This window comes from Gymnoscopelus microlampas (assembly GCF_963454915.1).
Source record: "Gymnoscopelus microlampas genome assembly, chromosome: 2".
In the NCBI taxonomy this organism is placed as follows: domain Eukaryota; kingdom Metazoa; phylum Chordata; class Actinopteri; order Myctophiformes; family Myctophidae; genus Gymnoscopelus; species Gymnoscopelus microlampas.
This window is the reverse complement of record NC_139939.1, coordinates 40,138,769-40,154,365: the sequence shown is the minus strand read 5'-3', so window position 1 is coordinate 40,154,365 and position 15,597 is coordinate 40,138,769. Positions and strand designations below refer to the sequence as shown.

The window sequence follows — 15,597 nt, the reverse complement described above, 5'->3', positions numbered from 1 at the left end:
GACTCATTGTGAGCTTGTAGATCTGCTATTTTCTGCAAATGTTACCCCCACCCCCCAGAATAGGGATGCTAGGGTTTAATGTAAAAAAAAAACTGTTCCAATCACACAAAGATTTGGTGGCCCCCCTGTAGTGACTCTGAGGACCCTCTAGGGGTCCCGGACCCCCCTGTTGAAGACCCATGCTATAGAGAGCAATGTGTGTTTTTGGATCTGACGGTTCAGTGGGTTCTGCCAGTAATGTCCTGGCATTTAGTTATTAAGCTGATGTTCTCTTTCCCCTGCTGACCTGCTGGAAGCGGATGGACATGTCGAAGGTGAGAGGCTCCCTGGGGTGGCAGACGGGAGGGATGCTAAACTCGCCGTTGGGAGACGCACTGCACGGGATCAACTTCACCGTGTAGGTCCCTGAGTAGTCCCGCACCTACAGGTCACACACAGAAATACATATGCTAAGCATTAGGACTACAACTGTCCATTCTTTTCCCAGTGATTTCTCTATTGATTACTCTTCCGATTAATTAAATATTCCTGAAGTGTTTTTGATAACATTTTAGATTTTTTTATATATCAACTAATTGATGCAAAAACAAAAAAAGGGAAATTGACTATATCAATTAGTCTGTTATATTTGTTTAACCACATAAGCCCTGTTTCATACTTTGTTGTACAACGGTGCTGTGCACAAATACAGAAAATAGCTAATCTACAAGCTCAACACACACACAGGTATTATTGAGAGTATCTCACAGCAAAGTCCGAGACAAAGCTCCACTGCTGCATGGGCTGGTTGTAGGTGGGCTCCGTCCGCACCAAGGACAGACTGAAGGTCAAGCCAGGGTGGTCTGCACACATCACCATGGATGACAGGCCGGATCCTGGGAGGGAGCGCGCACACACACACACACACACACACACACACACACACACACACACACACACACACACACACACACACACACACACACACACACACACACACACACACACACACACACACACACACACACACACACACACACACACACACACACACACATACATTTAACATAAGACAAAAACAATGCATACTGTACATAAAGTAAAGTCCATTTTTTTCATACAGATTTTTCAGTACTTATCATGCGGACTTGGGGGGTGTATTTGTGTTGAAACATTGACATTCTAGATTGTCTGCGCTATTTCTCTCCACGCCGTAAACGGTCTGGGGTCATTTTGACATTTGCTGTTGTGACCCCTGGTGCTTTGACACAGGAAGGACACCCAGTGTGGAAGACCAGAAATAGATGCAGAGAGGATGTGGGCCACGGTGGAATCCAATAGGAGCTGGCAATATAGAATGACCCTGCCGTATGGGATAGGTTAAGTGTGTGCGTGTGCGTGTGTGTGTGTGTGTGTGTGTGTGTGTGTGTGTGTGTGTGTGTGCATGTGTGACCATGGATGTATACCTGGATGAGACATGACAAACTGGCCCCTGAAGCGAGCCTCCGTCTTGAAGTTGACCACCAGACGTCCCTCCTCGTTGATCCTCATGCTGGTTGGATACATGGCTCCTACAAACAACAAATGTTCATTCTAGTTGGATACATGACTCCTACAAATAACACATATTTCACATTGCTTCTGAAAATATATTTTCATATACAGTATGTAGACTACGTACTTGCTTATGCTTGGGACACTATACTTAGACTTAAAATGTATATATTTTTGTAGAATCTTTGGCACAGTTATTTTTTTGTAAACATAAATGTGATGTTTCAATGTTTTTATGTTTGTTCGTTTTGCATTAGGGGTACACGGTCAAGTGTTGATTTATCCGTTTGTAAGTCTGATAGTGTACAATTGTAACAAAATGGAGCCTTACAAGTCCATTTGGTTACATTTGCACACTATCAGAGTTCAATGAACACTTCTAGGGTTTTACAGTGTAGGTATTAAGTGCTCCGGTTACCTTGCAGCTCAGCCTCAGGTGGACTGCCGATGCCATCCTGCCACAGAATGGCCGTGTCGTACACAAAGGTGAGCTTCAGTTCAGACTGCAGGTCGAAGTGCTGCCAGCCCCCCACGGCCACAGGAGAGTGGAAGACGTAGGACACGTAGAGAGGGACGCGCAGCGTAACGTACGACTGCACGAGGTTCAACACCTGAAGAGCAAGGATTGAACGTTTTTATGATTAGTTTCAAGGCATTATCAAAGCTTGGCGCTTGGACGTAACGTCAGTGTGCTGGAGACAGAAACACAAACGCATTCACCTTTACCTTCATACAAATACAACACAATTCCACAATTAGTCAAAACAATAACTGTGACATGATCTGTCAAATAATATAAAATAACAATAATAATAAATAGCGGTAAAATTAATCAAAACAATGCTATTTCAAAATCATGAATGAATTAATATAATTGAATATGTACTGTATATAGATTAGTTAACCACATTAACCCTGGGAGCCCTATTTTAGGCATGTCATTATAGGTGAGAATTTCCAAAGCTTTTCAAAAAATATTTTAAAAATCTATATTTTCAAAAATATCAGAATGTATGTACTGTATACTGATAAAAATGTTCATGAACAAGGGTGATGTACAAAGCTGTAGTAATTACAGAGCTGATTATAAAGCTGATAAGCCACAGCATGAAGTTATAGGAAAGAATAGTGGAAGCTAGAGCGAGCAGCAGTATGGGTTTATGCCAAGAAGAGCACTAGAAGAGATGTGTTTGCCCTGAGAGTGTTGATAGAGAAGTACTGTATAGAGAAGGTCAGAAGGAGTTACACTGTGTCTTTCTTTGTGGACCTACAGAAAGCATTATGATAGGGTGCCGAGAGAGGAAGTGTGGTAATGCATGAGGAAGTCAGTAGTGACAGAGAAGTATGTCAGAATGGTGCAAGGACAGTGGTGAGGAGTGCGGTAGGAGTGACGGATGGGTAAGTAAGCCACATGGTGTGGCCACCAGCATCTTCTAAATGTGTACCTGTCCGTCCGTGCCAATGGATCCTCCACAGTCGTTGAGCAGCTCAGACATGTCGTAGAAGCTGGTGAACTCCCAGAGACAGGCCTCCAGGTTGAGGTTCCTGTAAAAGCGGAGCGAGTTGGCAGAGCGCATGGCCACACTGTACTGGTAGGGGGAGGTCTCGCCGATGATCTCGGGGTTCTTGGTGGCGTCGGTGATGAAGCCGTGGCCCGTCTGAATCTCGTTGAAGTCCAGCAGGTTGGAGCAGCGATGGTTTCCTACCCGTGTGCCATCAGGGCTCAGGGTGAGCTCGAAGTTGGACATGGGTCGTGTGGAGACCACAGGTAGCATTCCTGTTGGTCAGAGAGACGAGAGTTTGTTCCTCAACTTCAGGTTTGGGACTCTTGTTTTCCCAAATGGGAAACGTTTTGGAATGAAAATTGCACAAACTCACCAGGAACATAATATACACAAATATCTATAGGAAACATTAAACAAATCATGTGGAATTGGAGGCATAGGCTAAATTAAGAAAAGACCCATGTATGATTGCAATTGTTTGAAAAGGAATCGCAATTGTTGCCTAAAATGGTTGAAATGTTCATGTTGACGCAGGCTGTTCATGTGGAACAGAGTTGGTCACTCACCGTCCATGTGAGGCATGTTGACAGTAAGTTTGATGAGGTTGGGGAAGTCTGGATCGTCTGGTCCGGTGTAGCGTATTTTAGCAGAGAACGGCTCAGCTCCAACTGTACCTGGAATACGAGGCTGACACATACCTAAGAGAAAATGTATTTGATTTAATTATAGGTACTATAAAAACAAAAACATTTCATGTAGTTCACTGACTAGATTGCCAGTCGACTACTGCCTAGTAGCAGACCCCATTTGTTTCCATTAGAATTGCAACAAAATGTTTACAAGGTTTCAGTGGACCACCATTGTGCCAATTTAAAAACAGCTACTTGACAAGAACTGTGGAATACCTGTGGGATACCTAATTGTAAGAACCTCAACTATCACATTAAGTGCACATTTATTATGAGCACTCATTGTTTTTATTTATGATTTCTCCCAGTTCAGTCATTATGCCATTTTCCTGATTCCCCATACACTTGTGTGTCGTCTTGTCACTGCTGACCCCTACTAGTTGGTCTATGGACTGGTTGGTCCTAGGGATTGTATTGAATCCACAAGCCTCCTGCGATACACACGTAATCTCCTCCTGTGCTCATTCCTCCCCCATCCCATCCCCCGCTTTTCTACAGCACTCACCCTCCTCCTTGCTGACAATCGCGATGGGGCTGGAGAGCTCCAGACCTGCGTCTCCGTTGATGTTGAAGGCCCTGGCGGCACACTGGACCCTGGAGCCGGCCTGGAAGTAGATGGAGTCCAGGGTGATGGACTTGGTGTTGGTGAAGAAGGTGTTGGTGTCCACCTCATTCATGGGGCTGGTGACTCCGTCCGAGCCGGTGGGGGCGCTGACCATCCAGCGGTACTGTGTCAGGGTGTCGTTGATGTTCTCTGTTGAGCAGATGGAGCCTGTCTTGTCGAAGTCGTGGTACTTGGGGTTACAGGCCTGTGTGTCAAAGTGTGCAGGGGTTAGAAAAAACATGACAAATTGCTTGTTGTCTACTTAGAGTCTGTCTACACAATAAAATCCTCAGTGTTGAGGTATCCAATATCCATTTGTAATAATGAAGAGAAGATTTTACAGTGTAAATGCCATGTTACACCGTGTGAGTTATTTGTGTCCTTCATGTGTACTTGATGAGTTTGTCCTCGCTACGGCCCTCAGATGGGCACGGTCCCACTTACCGTCACGCACACAACGGGGTAACCAGTGGAGGGGTGGGGGTTGCCTTGGGCACGTGCCGTGTCGTCGTACATAAGTAGCGAGACCACCACAGGCACGGCAGGGAAGGTGACGTCAGCCACGCTGTCCATCTCCTCAATGTACACCATGGCCTTGTTCATCTGGTGGGAGAAGTCACACAAGACTTACTAAAAGACTGCACTGTACATTCATCCACTCATTCATTCATCCATCGGTCCATCCATCTATTCTTTCAGTCTGTTAACTTTTTCTGTTGCTCTGCAGCCGTCTATAAGAGGGTCAATCTGAGTGTGTGCTTGTGTGTGTGTGTAATCTCATAAAGTCAATGGGGCCCTAGACTGAAAGAACGAGCCCAATCGATGGTCTTGAAGGGCGGATCCAAACCCAGGCGCTGGATTCCAACGCCGCTTCCTATTGCTTCACCAATCAATGTCCCCGCCTGAGATGAATGTCTTAAACTCAATGAATCCCTCCATCCATTCATGAACTCATCAATGGCTTGCCTAGAGTTTGCATGTGTGAGTTAGGATGAGTTAAGATTTCACGTACAACGCAAAAATAGAAGAAAGTTTGTATTATGGCAGCACATAAAAATGTTAGACCAACAAACCGACTGGCAGTGTCTTACACTAGCTGCTTGGTCGTAGCTAATAATGAATTTAACAGTACAAATATTTTCCTATCAGGTGAAAGGTGGTGGTACAGTGACTGTGTAGAATGCACATAGCTGTGTTTATAGGTCAGTCTACTGTTTGGCTCTGGCACACATTCCTCCCAGCATCCCTCTCCAGCGGGACAAGCTTTTTATAAGGGTCTGTGACTGTGCCGTGCTGACAGCAGCGGCAGCTGCTGCCTCTCTATTTTAAACACACTGACACTGGACGCATGCTCACGTGCCGAGGTACGCCGTACTGTACAAGAGTGTGCCCCATGGCACAGCTGATGGCTTCTTGTGATGTTTTTCTCTGTGTGTGTGTGTGTGTGTGTGTGTGTGTGTGTGTGTGTGTCTCACCTGTATTTCAGCCACCATGTTCTCATCAGGTTTCATGTGGACGATAAAAGCCTCTCTCATCTCCCTTTGACCGTCATACAGGATCTCAATTTCCACAAAATGTTCCTTTTCCCCCGCCTTGAACTCCACATCTTTACACACACACACACACACACACGCAAAAAAATCTTTAAATGTTTGAATGTTTGAAATCATTTGAAAAATTGCCCAAATTTAAGGCTAATGTGGTTCTTTTCTAATTTCCTATCTGAATGGTTTGGTCCCTTACCCTCTGACAGGGGGTTGTAGTCCTCTCCCGAGGTGGCAGAGCCGTCCTTGGTGTGAACTCTGACCACAGAGACCTTGGACGTGTCTCCGGTACGCAGGATAGGAATCTTCACAATCGCCACATCTCCTTTCACCTGGGGCTCACGCACGCTGTACTTGATCTCCGAGAAACGGATGACGGGCTCTGAGGACAGAGGAAGGACAGTTGGACTGACGTATCGAGCACCTCAGACTTTAAAGTGACCAAAATGTGCAGTAGTTTAGAATAGAATAGAATAGAATAGTCCCCACTCCTTTGGGGTGTTATTTTGTCACATTATGTGTATATATGTATATACTGTATATGCACATAGCGTGAAATTCGTCCTCTGCTTTTAACCCATCCTATAACAACTAGGAGCAGTGGGCAGCCTTCTCCCTCCATTGGCGCCCGGGGAGCAATTAGGGGTGAAGAGTCTTGCTCAAGGGAACACACATCGACACATTGCTGTCATGGCCTGGAATCGTACCTGGGACAACCAGGGGTCTGGCTCCCCAGGCGGGCTCACTAACCACTCAGCTATGGCCGCCCCCAGCTAGTTTGAGTTTCCTTGTTTTTATGTGCAATGATGCAATCATTTCAACAGCTTAATATGTGTGTTTTAATATACTCATATACTTCACCGAAATACAAAAAAAAATGCAACATACTGTCTTTCTCGTCCGTGATGGTGACCACCGTCTCTTTCTGCTCTCCTATGGAAGCTCCGTAGGGAGATTTGCTCTTAGGGGATCCCAGGACCAGACGGAGCTCCTCGTCCTCCTCGTGGATGGAGTTGTCCACCAGCTTCACCACGCACGGCTTCTCACTCTCACCTGGAGATGGAAGAGATGAAAGGAGATGCATGGAGTGAGAAACGGAGACACAGGTTGTGACTGAGACATACAGAGAGAGAGAGAGAAGGCAGAGAGAGACAGACAGACAGATAGGGTATGATGTCGGTTCTGACCTGGTAGGAAGGTGATGACTGAAGCGTCAGTGTTGGGCCTCTCATCGTAGTCCATCATGACCTGAGCAGATCCCTGGCGGGTGTAGCAGCGTACAGTAGAGCCCAGGCTGATGTCACCACTACGGTACACTGTGACCGTGACCTCCCCGTCAGCCTCGTCCACCTTGTAGCTGCCCTCCTTGAACTGCACCTTAGGCACTGTAAACACAGGGATATGACTGCGTTAAGCCTTATGTATACTTACTTCATAACGTGTCACACTACGAAGTGTTGTGAGCTTGTTGATCTGCCATTTTCGGTGTGCGACGCTGGTGTGCAACTAAGTATAAATCCTGCTTTAGAAGAGGAACTACTGACTGTTGTTTGGAACCTGTGTTTATCTCACATTGCATGGAAAATGGAAAATTGTATGTAAATAAGCCAAGCTGCCACGGTAAAAAAATCAAATACCATGGTAATTGTGGTTGCTCATGTCCATAAGCATGCAGTGAAACCTACTGTAAATATTTAGAAAATGTGTGTTTGCATGTTTATGTGCCTGTATGTTTATGTGCGAGACTCACGGTCCGAGACTGAATCGTTGATGGTGATGGTGGTTTTGCTGGGCTCTCCCAGCACAGCGTTCATGGGCATCCTCAGCACCAGGTCAAACGTCTCTGGGCCCTCCAGCTCTGGCTGGCCCAGGTCATCCAGGATGGTCACCCTGAATGTCTGCATGGTCACTCCTGGAGCGAAGTCTAGGTTTCGGCTGATGCCGACATAGTCCAGGCCAGCTGACAGAGAGACACAGAGACAGAGGTGACTCCAATGCAATCCAACTTTATTTGTGGAGCACATTTAAAACTCAATCGGCAAGTAACACTGATGAGTTTAAAACAAAATGGGAAAAGTTACCATATTTTACAGCATGATGTAAAATACAATACAAAACTGTGAAAAAAAGTATGAGGCACATTTCAAGAACATATTAACCCATTAAAACCGGGAAAGCATTTATCAAAAAATAGTGAATACTATATACAAGCTCATAGCACGTCACTTGGTGAAAAGAAATGTGCAAATCTTTGAATATATTTTTCAAAGCAGATTTTTTTTAGCTGAAATCTTTGCTTCTGGGGATCCCTGGTACAAAATATTTTAAGATGCGGGTCCAGGGCCAAATACATATCATTTTGGGGGTCCTTGACATGAAAAAGTTTGAGCACCACTGAAAACTGTTAGGATTTAGAAGACATTTTTTGAATCGGCCTCAAGTCTTAATGGGTTAAGATAAGTATTCATTACATTCACCAAGTGCACCAGATCTTACCTTCAGCAGAGACGGGCTCATTCTTCCTGGAACGGACAGTGACGGTAGCAGTCTTGGACAGGTCTGTCCCTGTTCTCCACACTCTCACTTCCACATAACCTGAACTCTCATCCACTGTGTACTCAGGCTCCCCAAAGTACAATGAAGGCTCTGTGGGGCAGATGGAGAGGTGACAGAATCAGAATCTACTTTATTATCACGTCACACAATTACAGGTGTAAAAAGCAGGTGAAATTGTTACAGGACGAGTCAGAATTGGGAAAGAGAGAATCGAGAAGAAAAGAACACAGAACAATTTGTCATAGCCCTCTGTGGGATAACCTCTGGGAGTGACCGATGCCCGAGTGATGTTGTGGTGGTCAAAAAATATTTGAGAACATAAGTTGATAACATGAGTTGTCAATTGTAATTACATCAATCATAGTGTTGCTGAGTCTAATAATTACAGCTTAAAGTTGCACGCCTTGATTAAGTGCAAATCTGTCAGTGTATTGTCTGAGTCTGGACAATACACTGCCTGTTATGATACTAATAATGTTTCAGTTTTAAACATGGGTTGAGGGACAAACAGACAGTGGCATGGCTGACTGGGTCAGCTCTGTCATTTGTAACTCCACACAGGAAGAGAGCTGTCATCCCTCTTTATCCTGCCCTCATCCACCTCTCTTCCCCCTACTCAACTAAAGCCAGACAGCTCTGTCTGAACTCAATGCCAAGGGCTTCAGGATACACCTGAAGACGGAAGATGTGTCTGTGTGTGTTTGTGTGTGTGTGCACAGTCTACGCACATGCAAAGAGGGCAGGGATGTTCTCTACGTCTGCTGATGTAGCAGGTGATAAGGAAGGTGGGGTGAAGGGGGGATGGGTTGGGAAAACACAGACAGCGAGGGAAGAGGCAGGAATGCATATATCCCTGAAACCCACAGTTCCCATTCATCTCTCCTCACCCCCCCATAAAGCCCATGTTCATCACAGATGAACTGATAGAGGGTGCAGATTTAGGCCTATTACCCATTTATCGACTGTGAATCCTTATCTTCAGTGATGCTAACACTGCACTTTAGCGCTGTAGTAGTAGCAACGTCTACTACCTCTAGCAGAAGTCTCTACTACAGGCAAAGGCTTATACCTCTAGCAAACATCTCGAGTACTGTAGCTACTAAGCAGAGTCCTCTTGTTCTTGCGAAGTACTCAAGTCTAGCAAACATCTCTAAGGGCAGGGGTAATTCAGATCTAGGCTCTTTTTCTTTGCAATGTTCTAAGGCTTAATTTATGCTCCTTGTACGACGGTGTTGTGTTCCACAAATAGCCAATCTACAAGCTCACAACGTATCATGGATGTGATGCGTTGTGAGCTTGTAGATCGGTTATTTTAGGAGTGCGACACTGTTGTAAGACTTAAAACATCTAGTCGCAAATATTTGGTCTGAACTAGGCTTTAGTTAAGATCAAAGCAAATTGATAGCAAAGATGCAAGAACATTGAAAAAATAAAAGGTTAGCAACAGAGGCTGAAAATAATTCACAGCATCAGTTGTCCTTGAAACAGGACTGTCAATAGGTTTTGTTGAGAATTTGGCTGATGGTACAACAGAAAAGTGTCCTGCTGTAGTGAGGACATCTGGCACGCTCTCAATGCATCTCGGCCACCAACCTAACTATTTGCTACTTAGTGACGAAGGGGTGAGCTGGGGGGTAAGAAGTGCCAACATGGCAACGTTAAAGATCACTGGGAGGAAGAGCCAGACAAATAACAATGGAGGCCTGATCTTGGCCTGAGTCCAAACCACAGGTTTACTCAGCCAGGCAGATGGTTTTACACACTCACACACACACACACACACACACACACACACACACACACACACACACACACACACACACACACACACACACACACACACACACACACACACACACACACACACACACACACACACACACACACACACACACACAAAAACATTAACACACTCATCAGTGCACAAATGTGAAGCCATATACTCTCGCACGCACACGCACACGCACACACACACACACACACACACACACACACACACACACACACACACACACACACACACACACACATCCATCCAGCTTTATGGTGGAGGGTGTCACTCCTTGAGGACCCACCAAGAAGCAGAGTCTCAATAGAGGTTTACATTGAGGAGGCTCCTCTTGTCTCTCCACATGTCTGGGAATGTACGCTGATTATTTATACATAAAGTTCAATTGTGCTCCAGTTCCAAATTGCTTGGGAGGCATGCTTGTTCTACGAGCACGTCTGTCACTGGAACAAGTGAGTCCGGGAAATGAGCCTTGATTGAATGGTGGGAGAGACACAGTAGAGACAGGAGGAGGAGAGAGATGGGTAGGAGGGTACCAGGCTGGAAGGAGCCGCAGTCAGGGCTGATTTATATTTCGTCGCACGTCACAACACTTTTTTCAGTTCAAAATCACTTATTTTCAGTGAGCATTAAACAAAAAAACATATTTTGAAAATATGTTATTTTTTATCAAGCGTCAGGGTCATGCATTGAAGTATAAATTGCTTCAGACTCATTATAATACGCTCATGCCTCACAATACCCATAAAGTGTTACCATATTTCCTTAGAAATGTATATTTGATCTGCACACCAAAAGAAGCTAGGGACAAATTATTTTGTTATTTCGTATGTAAAAAAAAGAAAAAAGAAGGAAGGCTATTCCTCTTGAATTTGAACCTTCAAACCGTAGCCTGACTGAGATATCTCTTAACACAAATAAGCTCAGCACAGCGCTGAATACCATCAAACAGAGGGCTGTAGTGAAAACATGCCCGTCATTTGAAATCCCTCCACAATGGGCCCTCGCTTACCACCACCTGCCTTTTGGCCCCTGCAGACAAAAAGATGCCCTCTCTGTTTCCCCTGTGCTTCACTGAATGCCAATGAAGATGGGGGGCTCTGGAGCGAAAACATGTTTAAAGTCCTTTCGTCTGTCAGACAGCTAGTCTCCACCTCAGCACCTGTTTGTCGTTAACTTGTTTCTAGTTGTCTAAGACTTTAACAAGCACACAGGCAGACAAATAGACACATCGAGAGACAGACAGGAGTAAATACAGGCAGACACACAGACACAGGACAGGTAAGCACATGCAGTACAGCATATGATGTAGGCAGGAAGACAAGCAGACTAATAGAAATCCAGATTGACAGACAGGCAGGCAGGCAGAAAGACAGAGAAGCAGACAGGCAGACAGACAGATAAAAACATAGACCAGCAGTTGCTATGAGTAAGATGATGAAGCATGGGCTCTTTGTCTCCAGAGATGTTAAGTAAACAGGAGTGTGACATTCAAGAATGGGAGACAGGGAACAGAGAGTAAACACTCAAAGAACCTCAAGTAAAAGCTGCACACATGGGAGAAAGAGTCGCTTTTGCTTTTTGAGTGCACGGCTTTGGTCAGGCGCCATGAGTGTACTTGTTGTAGATTAATGACACTGACACAGATCAAAGTGGTAGTGTAAGATCACCCGCACCTGTTCCCACTGTAAACAAGAATGTAACCACAGTATGTGTAGTTCCACTCTCCCTAGACTTCATGTTATATCAACTGTGGATTGTGATCATGCACAGGGCTCTGTGCTGTGCCATGCCAACCTACTGTAGATACTCTCAACTTGGGTTGGGTCAACAGGATCAGGTTATAATATATGATTTCAAAGCACAAACACACGGTTGCATATTATTTCACTGCTTAATTGCTACATTTAAATGGATGGCTGTGGCCTTGGCTTTCTACAGGTTCGTGTTCATTCGGTGAACCTGCACTGACAAGCTACACTTCATTACTATTTGTGAGTGATCAATAAACACTCAGGCCTTGTGGATCGCTGTATGAACATAGCAGTGTGAGCTGAGCTATGATTGGTGCACCTTTGTGGGGACAGAGATACAGACAGACAGAGATACAGACAACCCCTGTTCCAGACGGCTAGGCTCCTTCGGTGCCATGCCGTAATAATACAAACACACCGCAACCACTATACTCACCATCGTCACTGTCTGCCAGGATAGTCACCTTGGCGCTGGGGAAGCTAGCGCCCACCTGGCCCCCCATGGGCATGCTGAGGCTGACGTTGAAGCTCTCCTCTTCCTCGTACAGCGAGTCGTCGATGATGATGATCCGGCAGGGCTTCTCACGCTCTCCCTTGTCGAAGCGCAGCACGCTGGTGTGGTCCTCGGCCCGCGTGATGTAGTCGGAGTAGGAGAGCACGGAGCTCGGGATGGTGCCAGTGGCCGTGGCTGAGGGTAAATATGGGATGATAAGGTTACCAATGTTGTTGGGTATTTTAGTTGGGTGACAGGTGCCATGTCAAGACATAACTGATACATTTTCAGTGATCAAATGACAGCGTTAGGATTACTGTGTGTGTGTGTGTACGTATGCCAGTGATTCGCAAACATTTTCACGTCAAGGACCCCCAAATGAATTTATTGCCACGGACCCCCATTTGTAAAAATTAAGAGGAAACATCAGCCCCAGACAATGCACACTTGGCCAGAGATTTCTACCAGTAGGGGCAGCGTTGAGACACATCTAGGGCATGAAAGATTGTTTCTTTCATCATGCATACACACACCATAACCATATCATTTATGACCAGGAATGTTGTGTTTCAGCGTATACGATTCATTTATATGAACTAACAACTCCTCTCACCTTGCTGAGTGAAGCAGACCACCATGAGCTCCTGGCTGGCGTCTCCAGAGCGACGAACGGGCACAATGAGCTCTCCGATGTCCTCTTCAATCCTGTACTCCCCTTCAGGGATGAACACGGTCGACTCTGTTTGGGGGAGAAAAAACAACAAGCTGAGCAGCACAAAAGTGAAGCCATTTCATATCACCAATCTATCAATGTCGATGCTGTCATTTATCAATTTACCTCTTCTCCTAAGAGAGGTCAGGATGTTAGAGCTGTGGATCTTTCGCCTTTAACACAGGGCACGGGATTTGTTTAATTCTGACAAACCCTGTATTGAGTTCGGTCAGGTTTATCTCTAAACTATGGAACCATTGGCGTGTAAGCCTGTATATGAATTTATGATTTTGTGTGGACTCTGTTCGCCTCTGTTTGTCTTTGTATTTGTATGTTATTTTTTATGTTGCTATGGACCATGTGTCCTTAATACAGTTTGAGTGACTGATTGATTGATTGAATGCACATCAACTGATATGATTCCTACCATCGCCGGGGTCCACAATCTCCACTGTGGCGGTGTCGGGGTACTCCAGCACAGACATGACTGGGTCAGACAGCTGGATTTCAAAGGTCTCAGAGGTCTCAAACTCCTGGTCAGTGAAGATCTTCACCCTCCACGTGGCCGTGGTCTGGCCTGGGTTGAACTGGACCTGCTTCTGGGCTTTACCACGGAAGTCCTTGTCCTTCTCTGCGGTGCCATCCTTAGTGGCAATGCCTGATGGGTAAGGGAAGAAGAGATGGCAGGACACATGCAAGCTTTTAGAACTTTGATATGAAACAGGAATGTTTCAAGTGTTTGTAGTTGTGGTAGCTATACATGTGAACAGTGGTTCCTAAACAAAAAGATACAGGGATATTCACTCGCGACTTGCGAAAATGGATCCGCGACCCAACAAATGGGTCCCGATCCACTGTTTGGGAACCAGTGGAATAGACAAACGTGATGGAATGTTCAGAGTGTGATTAACTTGGAAATGGCTATAACTATGATGGTTGGACAACAAAAGGTGAGATTGAAATGTTACCACCTATCTGTCACAAAACAAGTCTAATTTATGTCTGTTGGAAAGAAACATATTTTATTAACTAAGACAGCAAAATGTTAGCCGTAGCAAAGCAAACATGTTTATGTTGCTTTCCCAGAGGACACAGGAAGTGAAACATCACTCAAACTGGACAGCAGTATTGGTGCATCCTTTTGGGTGTGACTGGTTGTTAGAATGATTAAGTTTAACTATGGGGTAAACTGGGGCCAGCTTTAGAGGGAATCAATGTAGATTACCAAAGGGACAGTCTAGCTTGGTGTTTTATGGTACAGCAGCCTTTACAAATGGCACAGTAATACCACATCAATAAAGTCTGAGGGGACAATTAAGAAGAGGGCAATCAGTCTTCCACCAAAGTGACAGTTTAATAGGGCTTGTTGTCTAGGCCTGCTATCTTTCAAATGAGGGCATTCTGAGTTAACAGTGATGAATGACTACTACTACTGTATCTACACCTCCAACTCTACAGGGCAACAAAACCAAAGGCTTATTACGGGCAAGTATATACAGTACAGTAACAACTGAATACGCTAATAGCTTTAAAATAAAAAAATACTGTATCCATTCAAATACATGTGTTTATACTTTTTTCACTATTATACACAGTAAATCCATGTTAACTTAACTCAAAGGATGTAGAAATGGAACCAAAATCCTTAAGAATTAAATTATCACTATGGATTTGACTGTGTAGTCAGTTTCAAAGTTGACAGATGTCACATGAAATTCACTTACTGACGAAAGAGGTTTCTCCCAGGTAACCCCGGCGTTTGAGTGTCACCTCCAGGAACTTAGCATCTTCATCCACCAGGTAATACTCCTTCTCCAGGGAGATCCAGGACCAGTTGAGACGGAACGGCTGAGGCTTTAGTTTGTTTCCACCTTAACAAATGTACAAACATAGCAAGCTATAGTAAAATCATAGCAGACTGGTAATAATGCACCTGTAATATAGTAAGTAATATAGTAAGACAAAGTAATGTAAGTAATGGTATATTACTATATAGTGAATAGTAATACAACAATAAGTATATTATATTGTGAATAGTGTAGTAAATATAGTAGTAGTAGTAGTAGTAGTAGTAGTAGTAGTAGTAGTAATAATAATAATCTACTGCATCTGTAGGTCTCAGTATACTAAAATATAGAGTTGTTATAGTGAGTATGGCAGGGGTCTTCAACCTTTTCAGGCCAAGGACCCCCTAGCTGAGAGAGAGATGAAGCAGGGACCCCCTCTATATTGTATACAATTGCGTTTCAAATTAAACTTTTTTTGTTTTTACTTGGTCTGCTCTTTTTTCCTCTACACCAATATACCTCTTTGCCAAAAATAGCCGATCTACAAGCTCACAACGCCTCGCAGCGCAAGGCGTTGTGAGCTTGTAGATCTGCTATTTTTGGTTAAAGTTCTCCTCAGAAAAGGGATGCT

At 44.6% G+C, this 15,597-nt stretch overlaps 1 protein-coding gene across 1 annotated transcript in view; it reads right to left on the bottom strand.

Annotated features, from left to right (window-relative positions):
* frem3 (Fras1 related extracellular matrix 3) overlaps positions 1-15,597 on the bottom strand; it is a 38,899-nt gene that overhangs the window by 3,233 nt on the left and 20,069 nt on the right. The window contains exons 3-20 of the mRNA XM_084072911.1: positions 14,904-15,050; positions 13,607-13,837; positions 13,081-13,206; positions 12,411-12,662; positions 8,372-8,521; positions 7,626-7,835; positions 7,063-7,260; positions 6,764-6,928; positions 6,075-6,257; positions 5,807-5,937; positions 4,776-4,934; positions 4,233-4,536; positions 3,605-3,736; positions 2,979-3,310; positions 1,952-2,144; positions 1,446-1,550; positions 748-875; positions 287-421 (exon numbers count right to left, since the gene is read on the bottom strand). Of these exons, the coding sequence (XP_083929037.1) occupies positions 287-421; positions 748-875; positions 1,446-1,550; positions 1,952-2,144; positions 2,979-3,310; positions 3,605-3,736; positions 4,233-4,536; positions 4,776-4,934; positions 5,807-5,937; positions 6,075-6,257; positions 6,764-6,928; positions 7,063-7,260; positions 7,626-7,835; positions 8,372-8,521; positions 12,411-12,662; positions 13,081-13,206; positions 13,607-13,837; positions 14,904-15,050 (3,281 nt within the window). The remainder of the gene's footprint in view (positions 1-286; positions 422-747; positions 876-1,445; positions 1,551-1,951; positions 2,145-2,978; positions 3,311-3,604; positions 3,737-4,232; positions 4,537-4,775; positions 4,935-5,806; positions 5,938-6,074; positions 6,258-6,763; positions 6,929-7,062; positions 7,261-7,625; positions 7,836-8,371; positions 8,522-12,410; positions 12,663-13,080; positions 13,207-13,606; positions 13,838-14,903; positions 15,051-15,597) is intronic.